The sequence below is a fragment of the Phascolarctos cinereus genome, unplaced genomic scaffold (genome assembly GCF_003287225.1).
Source record: "Phascolarctos cinereus isolate Bilbo 61053 unplaced genomic scaffold, phaCin_HiC Scaffold_9;HRSCAF=440, whole genome shotgun sequence".
NCBI lineage: Eukaryota > Metazoa > Chordata > Mammalia > Diprotodontia > Phascolarctidae > Phascolarctos > Phascolarctos cinereus.
In genome coordinates, this window is record NW_027556402.1 from 44581204 (window position 1) to 44593005 (window position 11802).

At 41.8% G+C, this 11802-nt stretch overlaps 1 protein-coding gene across 1 annotated transcript; it reads right to left on the minus strand.

The window, feature by feature from the left end:
- Positions 1-3909: 3909 nt before the first annotated feature.
- On the minus strand, positions 3910-11389 carry LOC110199801 (afadin- and alpha-actinin-binding protein-like). Its single transcript, XM_020974759.2, has 10 exons — positions 11175-11389; positions 9785-9895; positions 9389-9518; positions 6163-6235; positions 5783-5933; positions 5424-5520; positions 4998-5122; positions 4750-4917; positions 4469-4583; positions 3910-4322 (listed from the first exon to the last, which is right to left on the minus strand). The coding sequence occupies exons 1-10, from the start codon at positions 11241-11243 to the stop codon at positions 4219-4221; spliced, it is 1143 nt and encodes a 380-aa protein (XP_020830418.1). The 5' UTR covers positions 11244-11389; the 3' UTR covers positions 3910-4218.
- Between the last annotated feature and the right edge of the window lie 413 nt (positions 11390-11802).

Here is an 11802-nt window from a genome sequence, read left to right on the forward strand (position 1 = left end):
AGATTTGATTCCAGGTCTTCCTGTCTCCAGGTACAGAATGTTTAATCTACTATACTATGCTTCCAAGTTTACAGATGATACAAAGCTGGAATTGATAGCTAAGACTAGGGATAGAAGATTCAGGAGTCAAAAAGGACTTGACAGGTTTAGAAAACTGGGTCCAAGTCTAATAAAATTAAATTTAATCAGGATCAATATCATACCTAACTCTTGGATTCACAAATCAACTTCATAAGCACCAGATAAAAGAGGAATGGCTACACAGAAGTAGTACTGAAAAATATCTGGATAAATAAGGAGACTTACAAGTCTTATATGAGTCAATAATTTTTCTATGGCAACAAAGAAAGCTAACCTGACCATAGTAAGAGGCAAAGCTTCCAGAAACATGGAGGTGATACTCAATTCTGTCTTGGTCATTCCATTTCTTAAGTGTTGTATTAAGTTCTGAGTGCCACATTTTAAAAAAAGACTGATAATCTAAAGAACATATAAAGGATAAGAAGGAAACTGGAAACATGAAGGGCCTTATGTTCACACCATATGAGATTCACTTAAGGAACTGGTGATCTTTAGTCTGGAGAAGACTTAAAGGAAATATTATAGCTGTCTTTAGGTTATCTGAAGAGCTATCAGATAAAAGGGAAAATAAAGGTGTTATGTTTGGGCTTAGAGGTCACGATGAGGAATCATAATGGGTCAACACAGGAGACTTGATGAAAGAGGAAAATCTTCCTACCAATTTGAGCCGTCTTAAAGTCAAATGGGCTGTCTTGGGAGGTTACTGGATGTTTTCAAACAAACATTGGATGACCATTCATCAAGTATGTAATGAAAGGGATTATTGTTTTAGGGTTGGACCAGATGACTTTGAAGTTCTTCTAAGATTCAATGATTCTGTGAGTTCCAACTTCAAGGAAATCATAGATTCCTGAAGGAAAGAATTACATTAGTGAGCCTGGCATTTAAGGCCTTCCATCTGGATCACTTAAGAAGCATTTATTAGACACTGAATTGAAGTTTTCCATTCTCATTTCATGTTGCCCTTCCCATCTTCTTTATACCATCTCTGTTTAAGGTTTGGGGACTCTGTCCTCATCTCAACCTTTTGGGATCCTTCTCTTCCTTTAAAACTCAGCTGCCACTTCTTGCATGAATTCTACCCTCAACTGAAAGCATTCCCTTCTTTCCTCATAATTTTTCTGGAGCACTTTGTTCAGGTGTTTTCGTTGCCTATACTTCATATCATGGTTATGTGGGTGTTATATCTGTCATCCTTCCTCGAGGTGTGGACCTCGGCCAAATGTAAGCTCCATAAAGGCAAAAAGCTGAGAGAGGAAATGGTGGCACAGTGGAAAATGTACTGACTTTAGAGTCTCGGGACCCAAGGCTTTTGTGGAGCAAAGGTCTCCAAGTTCCCTTCATCTTGTGAAAAACCACGTGATACCATGGATAAAATGTTGGACCTAGAGACTGGAGGGCTTACTTCAAATCTGATCTCAAAATCATACTTGGCTTTATGACTCTGGGTAAGTTATTTGGCTTCTCAGCTTTAGCTTCCTCTATAAAATGGGGATGGTGTTAATAGCACATACCTCATTGGATTGTTATAGGAATCAAATGCAGTAATATATGGGAAGTGCTTTGTAAACCTTTAAGTACTCTATAAAAAAGCTGACTATGATTATGAACTATATGATATATTGTTGTATCACTGGTATCTACTACTGTACTCACACATGGCTATTTGCTAGATATTTATAATTGAATGCATTCTTTAAAAGAAAAAACCCTCTCCCTTTCCACAGTCAGAAATTATCTTTTTTAAAATCTTATTGCAATTTACTTCTCATCTTCCTTACGGTTGTTTTTCCTTAGCATTCCCTGGCCACCATACCTTATTTTGAGATTTAGTGCTCCTTCCATTTCTTATAGGACTCTACCACATGGGAAGTCACAGAACTTGCCAGCGAGAAGCATCTGGCTCATCTCTCTCTCTTATTCATAGAGTGCTCCACTTCCAGCCTTTCCTTAGCTCTTTCCAGAAGCTATTACTTCTTGATCCAGGTTCCCTTAAAAGCCAAGAGATTTGAGAACCTGCCTATTGACCTAGAACTTATTCTGCACCAATTCTGGTATAAAGGAAGCACACCAAGGGTTGTATCCTGGGACCCATGAACTTTAAAAAAAAAACTATTTTGATAACCTCATTTCAGTCTAACTGACTTCTTCTGTCATGCTATATAATTCATTTTATGCTTTTTAAAAACAGTATTCTGAAAAACATGGGATGATTTCTATGAACTCAGGCAAAGTGAAATGAGCAGAACCAGGAGAACATTGTACACAGTAACAGCAATATTGTAAGGATGATGAACTGTGAAAGACTTAGTTACTCTGACCCAGATAATGATCCCAGGACCGAGGGTGGGGAACTTGTGTCCTTGAGGCCTGAATTTAGTAGATTAGGTGAGATTCAGTTAGTTGTCCATATTGACTCATCTATCTCTATTCTGACCAGTGTGACTTCTTCCCATTGATAGGAAAAGGTAGATGTAATGACCATTCCAACCCTGGTGTGGTGTGTATGGGGGTGGGATAGACAACCCTATAATGGATTAGAAGCAACTGCATCTTCAAAGGATGGCTGGAACCAATTCAAGTTTAAGTTCCTTAATTAGATGAGCAGCATTGTGCTCAACATTCTCCCAGCCAATTAGGAGTCATATCTTCTTTCACATACAGGGCTCTGCCTCCCATATGGGAATGTTACATGTATTTTTAAATTTTTTATTTTTAGTTCCAAATTCTCTCCCTTTCTTCCCTAGCTCCTCTACCCATTGACAAGGCAAGAAATACAATATCCATTATGCAGATGAAATCATGCAAAACATATTTCTACATTAGCCTTGCTGAAGAAAAAAAGAAAGAAAGAAAGAAAGAAAGAAAGAAAGAAAAAGAAAGAAAGAAAGAAAGAAAGAAAGAAAGAAAGAAAGAAAGAAAGAAAGAAAGAAAGAAAGAAAGAAAGAAAACCAAGAAAAATAAAGAAGGGAAAAAAAGTTTCATTTTGCCCTCAGAACCTATTAGTTCTCTATCTGGAAGTGGATAGCATTTTTCATCATGAGTCCTTTGGAATTGTCCTGGATCATTTCATAGATCAAAATTGCTAAGTTTTTCCACAGTCATCATTATAATATTGCCATTACTGCTTTTACTTGTATTAAAAAAAAAAAGAATAACTGGTTTAAAGACAGGGTGCCCTTATTTTGTATCTAAGGAGAACACAAAGCTTTAAGGAGCCCCAAAGTTTTCATCTAAACTTATTTTCATACATGAGGAATCTAAGGTGCAAAAAAGTTAAATGACTTGCCCGAGGTCATATAACTGACCACAGGGCAGGGCTAAAAACAAGCCCTCTTGTCCAGAGTTGTTTCTCCTCATAATAGGCAGCTTCTTGTTGCAGGAATATATGCATGCTGGGAGATAAGGTAAATGAAATAAGAATTCTTAGGATGGTGTCATAGGATAGGAATTAGTATTTCTTCCCTGGGAATAATCAAGAATTTATCTAATCCCTGAAAGCAACCCAGAGTCTTTCTGCCTATCACCTCTTCCTGACCTACAAGTTATAGCAACCCTAGGGAATCTTTGTCATTATTACTTAATCCAAATTGACCCCACTTTTCTGTGAACCGTGGGATTTCTTGCATACATGTATAATTTTGGACAGATGTGGCTAGAGAAAAGGTAGGAAAGAACCTAAAAAAAATCCCTAATGATTTTTAATGGTCATTTTAATTCTTCTCAGGCTCTCCAGATAATTAAGGTAAATTATCTATTCCACCTACTCCACAGTGCCTCTTTTCAAGGGTCAGGTTTCAAGGTTTACTCTCCACAACAGTAGAAAAGTAGAATCTCATCACTTTATTGATATACACAGTGGTTAAAAATTCCCTTTTGATCCCCCCACACACAAATAAAGAGGCATTGCGCATTTTCACATCCACTTTTTGCATAAAGATAATTGATTATTGGAGAAAGCCATCCAAAAAAATGGTCTAGAATGTTAAATGTTATGTCCATCATGCCTGTAAAAGACCGCAGGGTATTCTGGGAAAGAAATTCAGCCTCTTTTGTTCCAATCCCATTGTATTTCTAGGTAGCCTCTATCCTTACCTACCAACTGGAAACTTCTTGAAGAGTCTATATGCTGTGGGGTTACCAGTAAGCTTCTTTGCCAGGACAGTTTCTGTCCAACTTTTTGCGGCTTATGGAAAAGAGAGTGATCCCAGGACTCTTTGGGTATAGCTGTTGCTCTGGGGCTTGTTGGGTAAAGTGGAACACAGCAGAAATAAAAGAATGTCAGGTAAGGGAATGGGAGAGGAAGAGATTTATTTTTAAAAAAAAATCTAGCCCTTAAAATAATCCATACCCAGACTGGGTAAGGGAAACATCTTTGGATACTCACTCTGAGGAGCTGATAAATCTGGATAGAGTGGTGGACTCTCTGGGGAATGACTTGGCTGTTGTTGGAGCAGCCAGTCCTTCATGAACATGGCCCGTTCCTGCTCAAAGCAGCGACGCTAAAGAATACGGGCATCATAGTGAGCGATGTGGTGCGTCCTTCCCATTCTGCCCTCATCATCTGCCCAGAGGTACACGCCTCTGATCCCGAGCTATCTCAGGCAGATTCCTTCACCCCCTCCTACTTCTCCAAAAAACAGACAAACGGAACCTCAGTGTACCTACTTCACGCCCCAGGCGGATGGCAGCCTCTGTAAAACGACGCCGTTCGAGCTCAAAGTCAGCCTGCTGCTGAGCAAACACCGTCTTGGCCTCCTGAAGCTGCAGCTGCTCCTCCAGGAAATAGGAGCCTGTGATGTCTTGGGGAAGTTCCTCTGCTTGGTTTACGTGGTCCTGCAGATAGAAAAGAAAGGAATGGGTAGGACCCTCCTCTCCTCACATGGCCAGGCTCCAATTGCCTAGCCCTCTCTCACCTGGAAACACTGCTGTTGCCACACAATCAGTTCCCGGCTCTGCTGGATCTCCTGGCGCAGCTGAGCCAGCTCTTTATCCTGGTCTGTGATGATACTCATGGGGTCCCTGCAGAGGTATTCTGGGGCTGGGAACAGGAGACACCCTCAGGTGTTACAGAGCTCTCGGCTCAGGGTCCCACCCCGCTGGAGGCAGGAGCAGTGCCACCTCTGATACTGATCTATTGGACCTTGGGCAAGTCACCCCCTGGGCCCCTCCTTGGGCCTTATTTTCTTCAATTATAAAGAGGAAGTTGGACTGAATGACCTCTGAGGTCCCTTCTGGATTAATCTCACAAATATCAAAAGAATTAACTTATCACTCACACACACACACACACACACACAGAGCCCATAATTATGGGGACCTTCAAGTCAGGAAGTCCCTACCATTTCCCTTCATTCTTTCCACCTCCTTCTTGAGGGAATTCCAGTGTCTCCATATTACATCACCATTGTCCACTGTAGCTACTTCTCCATCATCATCCTAGGGCAGTAGAAAAGGGAAGAGGGAAGGGAATGAAACTAGAAGGAAAAGAGGCTGCATCCTAAAAGACGCCAAACCTGGTATCTCCTTGGAAATCCTATGTAGAAGTCCTCTAAAAATAGTGACTAGGTGCCAGGGAACCAAGGGATGTCCAGAAGCAGGTATGTCTTTAAAAGGATTCAACACACAAATACCCGGGGGAAAGTCTGACCAAAAAGCCTCTGCCCTTCACCCCCAGCTTCCCCTCCTCCAGGATGCTCACAGAAGGCTCGCTCTGGGGGAAGCTCAGGAGCCTGATCACATCCCTGTCCATCCGGCCTAAGATCTGTTTCAGCTTTTTATTCTCCTGGGACATTTCTGCCACTTGGTGTTCTAGGTTTGCCACCACAGTCCGAAACAGCTCTCCTTCCTTCCTATAAGATGGAAAGAAAGAAAGACAGTAAACTATAAAATGGGAGAAAGAGGAGGAATTACCGCATGTACCTTACAGGGTTGTTGTGAAAATCAAATGAGATGGATGCAAAGTGCTTTGCAAACCTCAAAGTGTTATACAAAGAGTAGTGATTGTAACAGAAAAGGGCACTCACTCCATCATCTGACTATGACAAGCCCCTTCAGAGTCCCCGTTCCTGGGTCCCTTACTTGTTGTCAGCCTTGCCTGCCTTCCATGGGCGTTTCCCATCCATCCGGTTCAGGGTATTCAGAATGTCAATAGCTAATGTAACAAGCAAAAAGAAAACATGTGAGAGTGGTGAATGATATCCTTCTCTGGGTTTCTTTTTCCCCCCCAGAAAGAGGGTCAGCAATTGCCTGCACAGATTAGAGCTGGCCTCAAAGCCAAGGAGACATGAGTTTAATGACATGTACTGGCAGGGTGATCCTGGGTAAGTAACATAACCTCTAAATCCTCTAAGCAACTCTTTTTTAATTTTTTTAATTTTAGATAAATGCTAAAACTTAAATACTTAATAAGAAAAGAAAAAGACACATTATGAATTTAAATATAAAATAAGAAAAAAACCAAAAAAATGTCATGTGCACAGCAGAACATAGGAGAGGATTTCAAATATATAGCAATAACTTTTCATTTCAAGAAACCCTATATGTTAACAACTGTGCATTCTGTTGAAAGCTGTCCATCTTTTCTTTGCTTCCTTGTAGGTTTTCTTTTGTTCTCTGATGGACACTTTTTACTTTATTCTTCCCCCCCCCCCACCACCACTCCAAGGCTACAATTGAGCATTAGATATATTTATATATAGGTATTGGTATATACATACACTTATATATACACATACATACATACATAAACATATATTTTCCCTAAGAGATTCTGCTCTTAATCTTTGTTTTTATGTTTGTGCATTTCTTTTTTTACCTGATTTCTCCTGACTCCTCTACTTTTCTTCTACCTATCTTACCCTCCTATTACTTAACCTACCCCCACTCCAGCAATCCCTCCCTTATCCTCCCATTCCCCTAAATCTAAACCCCCTTCTTTTAACCTATTCCCTCACCCACTCCTCTAAAGGTCCCTCCTTTATCCTCTCCCCCCTCCCTATCCCCTTAAGAGTTTTATTTCTTACTAAATTTAGAAGACTTTTATACTCTTCTAAATATATATGTATTTTCCCTTCTTAAACCCATTCCCAATGGGAGTAGTTTTCCAGAATGAACAGCCTCCCTCCCCCTTCTAATTCCTCTTTATTGGTTCTTCCTCTTGTATTTCATTTGTAAAAGATAGTTACTCTTTTAGCTGTACTTGAATGATTTTACCTTTTGAAGTCATACTCAGGTCTACCCCAATTTTCCTTGTTAAGTTACCCATTTACTAGTGACAATCTTAGACATAGGTTTTACATTTTTCATACATAAAAGATAAACATTCTATCCTTAGCTCCTTGTATTTGTATGTACCTTATATTTCTTTTTTTTGTTTGTTTGTTTTGCTGGGCAATGGGGTTAAGTGACTTGCCCAGGGTTACACAGCTAGTAAGTGTCAAGTGTCTGAGGTTGGATTTGAACTCAGGTCCTCCTGATTCCAGGCAGGGCCAGTGCTCTGTCCACTGCACCACCTAGCTGCCCCCTGTACCTTATATTTCTCTTGGCTCTTGTATGTCAAATCTTCTATTTGAGTTCAGGTTCGTTGGTTGGTTTTTTAAACAAAGAACTGAAAGTCTGACAATTGATCAAATGTCCTTTTTTTTCCCCTTCATTCAGAATTATGCTTACCTTTGCTGGGTATGATATTTTTGGCCCAAAACCCAGTTCCTTTGCTCTTCAATATGTAGTGTTCCAAGACCTGTGATCTTTTAGTGTTGACACTGCTAGGTCTATTGTGATTCTAATCGTGGTAACACCACACGCAAATTATTTTTTTCTTGTTGCTCATAATATTTTATCCTTGATTTGTGGGTTTCAGAATTTGACTATAATATTCTTGTGAGTTTTCCTCATAGGATCTCTTTCAGGTGCTGATCAGTGGATTTTTTCTATTTCTACTTTCCCCTCTTGTTCTAATGCTTCAGGGCAATTTTCTTGAATTATTTCTTGTATGATTGTATCAAGATTTTTTTTGATTAGAACTTTCAGATAGTCTAATTATTCTTGTTTTCTCTTTCTCTAGATGCTGTTTTTTCTTGTGAGATGTTTCACATTCTTCTCTATTTTTTCATTCTTTATTTTTTTAAATTTTTATTTTTCCGTCTCTTATAACTTTGCTGGCTTCCCCTTGCCCAATTCTGACTTTCAAGGAGTCATTTTCTTCCTTAAGATTCTAGATCTCCTTTCCTAATTGGTTGACTTTCTTTCCATAATCTTGTTTTTCTTGCATTATTTTTATTTTTCTTTTTTAGTTTTTTCCTCAATCTCTCTCATTTGATTTTTAAAGTCTTTTTTAAAGTTCTTCAATGAATTCTTCTTGGGCAGGTGACCATTTGACATTACTCTTTGGGGAAGAAGAGGGTTTCTTTGCTTCAGTGTCCTCCTCTGAAGATGAACCCCAATCTTCTCTGTTCTCATAATACCTCTCTGTGGTTGGATTCCTTCTCCTTTGCCTGTGCACTTTTTTGGTAATAATTTAGTTTTTATAATCACCTCTAGTCTTGGGGTATGGGGGATGGTGCCTCTAATCCTCTTCAGTTCTCCCTTCTGACCTTGAACTCAAACCAAGACCTCCAACCTCCTGTAAGTGCTCACAGCAGAGGCATCCTCACCGCACTGCTTTGGCACTCACCAGGCATGTGCTGGTTCCTTCTCACCTGGGGATGCTCTGCATATCACAGCCTGGTCTTTCATTCCTTGTCAGCAGAGTTTCCCTAGATCTTCCCCATATCAGACTGCCAATTCCCCTCACTATCCCAGGGGTAAAAGTTCCTGTGGCTGGGGCTGAGTCAGGGTCCCAAACCAGCTAACTAGTTAAAAGCAGCCTATAGGTGTTTAACCTTCACAGGGACAACATCCAGGATTTTTCTTCAGATCTTCTCAAATTGTCCCTGGAGGACCTCTCTTGTTCCACTACTATTTGTTTTCAGAGCTCTATATTCACCCAGAGGTGCTATTTCATCTCTTCTGTGAAGGAAAATCTTGAGAGTTTGAAATTTCCTGACCTACCTGGGCCATCTTTCCAGAATCCGCTCTCTAAGCAACTCTTTAAGATCATGAACTGCACAGAAAGAAGAGTTCCCAATACTATTGAAATCACACATTCAGGCCCTCCCATCAACCCCTGAAGCAAGATCCTCTCTAAAGAAATGGAGAAGGTCTCTGCCTTGTCTCTAACGGTACCCACGAGTCCTGTGTTAGTGCCTTTTTTCTGACCCCCAGGATCTCCCCCAGCCCAGCACCTGGGTCTCCCTCCCCAGCGTACATGCCCTTTTGTCCCGCCGTTCTCCCAGCTGGACTCTCTCCTTGAGCTTCCGTAGCTCTTGCTCCTTCTTCTTCAGCTCATGGTCATACAGTGTTCCCCGAGTGGCCACCAACAGCTGCAGCCGCTTCACCTGCAGAGAAGAGGTCATGACAAACCACAGCTGGGAGGAGAAGAAAACGATGCAGAGGAAGGGGGAGGGCAGAGCTCAGGCATGAGAACCGAAGCCGGGGAGGAGAACACTCTAGGTCCTCAAGGGTGGTCCTTTGACTAAAGAACATCCCCTTTCAGTCAAAGGGCCACCATTGAGGATCTAGGGCCTCGAGGCCTCAGGTTGCCCACCCCTGGCTGAAGCCTTCTCACCATTTCCCTCACTCAGATCAAGCCCTGACCTCATACCTCTTCCTGTTCCTTGTCCAGCTCACACTGCAGCCTTTGATTCTGGTCCTGGAGCTCCTGCTCTCTGGCCTCTACCAAAGCAATCTTCTCCTTACACATCTCCACCTGGGCCTGGAGCCAGAAATACAAAGGCCTGCTCTTGCAGCTCTCTGCCCCAGGTGAACAGTCTCTGTCTCCTATTCACAGTAGTAGGATCGAGAAAACAGAGGGATTTCACCCCCACCCCAGCCACCTCAGTTACCACTTAAGTGGCAGGAAGTTTTTACTGAGGGTGGGGGTGGAGTGTGGAGGTTCAATTCAGTCCCTCCTTAAACCCACTCCACTTTTTTCTGTTCTCCACAGAGATAGAGAACAGCTGTTTTCCACACCTAGAGTAATCAGCCTTCAGTGGGAATATTCTATTGCCCTCCGTTTTCTCTTTTTCCCTTTTCTTGCAATGACACTTTTGAGCTTTTCCTCATTCCCAGGACTCTTCAAGCTGAGAAGCCCTTCAGCCATCCTGTAAAAACCTAGAGAAAGTTATATGGCATGGGGGATGGGGGGAGGGAGGAGTAGGAGTAGTAATAGTGTTTATATAATACTTTAAGGTTGAAAAACACTTTGTAAATATTATCAAATTATATTGTCACAGCAATCCTGAGAGGTAAGATGAGGTTATTATCCCTATTTTACAGATGAGGAAACTGAGGCAGTCAGTGTGACTTATCTAAGGTCACTCAGCTAGTGCCTGAGGCCAGATTTGAACTCTGGTCATCCTGACTCCCATATTGCCTACTTGCTTGATGTCAATCCCCATAATTCATTTTGTGGAAAAGAATTTAGGACTTCCCAGGCACCATCTCTTCTCCCCCAGGGAGAAGGACATCATTTATATGGGAGAAATCTGACCAAACTTGACTCCTACCCAATCCCAAAACATTTCTCTATTACTCTACTCCCTTCTCCCCAATGCTCAGAATAATTTACGTAATCATCACCTGCATTAATTCTCTAAATATTCATTTTGTGTCTAATTCCTGTACAAATAAATAAAAAACAGTACCTTTTTTGAGATTGGTAGTTATTTGTCCTTTCAAAAAAATCTACCTATCTATTGCCTCTGACAAACCAAGATCATTGATAAAGAGCTGGTGGAGACCTCAAAAGCCAGGCAGCCCAAACCTTTCACTTTATGAATGAATGAGAAAAATGAAGCTGAGGGATTTGCCCAAGATCACACAGGTAGCATCAGAGCCTCAGTCTTCTGGCTCCTGAGACAGTGCTCCCCAAAAGCAAGCCTAGAGCTTCTTCCTCTAGACCTTTTTTAGTGCCCCCAAATCACCCTCTCTAACCAATGAGCCCATTGTCCCAGAGGCAGACTGACCAAGGGCCTCACTCTGCCCATTCTCACCTGGAGTTGACTTTGTCGACCTCGAAGGGAATCCAGCTCTTCAGCTCTGTTCAGTTTCTCTTTCTCCATGTAGAGGTTCAACTGGTCCTTATGGAGTTGTAGAATGGTCTAGAAAAGATTGGGGAGTCCCAGGAGGTGCCCTTGTGGCTAGCAGGGGGAAGGTCCAAGAATAAGGAATAGAGGAATCTTCAGTTCCAGTGAAGAGACAGGCTAGAATGGCCCAACCCCTACAACAGGGACCTGAGAAGGGTGAAAGGGTAACCAAGCAACAGGAAGTGCTCTTGGAAACACCCTCACAATCAATCCCCTTCCCTCATAAAGAGAAGGGTCATACCCCTCCAGCCCTAGCTTCAAGGACAGAGCATTCCAGAGGTATGTGTTGGGTGCTGCAGAGCCCCTGGAACAATCAGTGAGGAAGGCCCAGATATCTTTGGAGTCTGGGTGAGAATTGGGAACAAAGGCAGAGAGAGGTGTGGGTACAATGCTGAGGGGGTAAAGGAACACTTTCAGTTCCCACATGGGGGGGGGAAGGAGGGAAGGAGGGAAGAAGGGAAGGAAGGAAAAAAAGACCCAGGATGTGGGGAGAGAAAGTAATGTTATAAAGAAGAAGGAATAGAAGGGCCCCCAT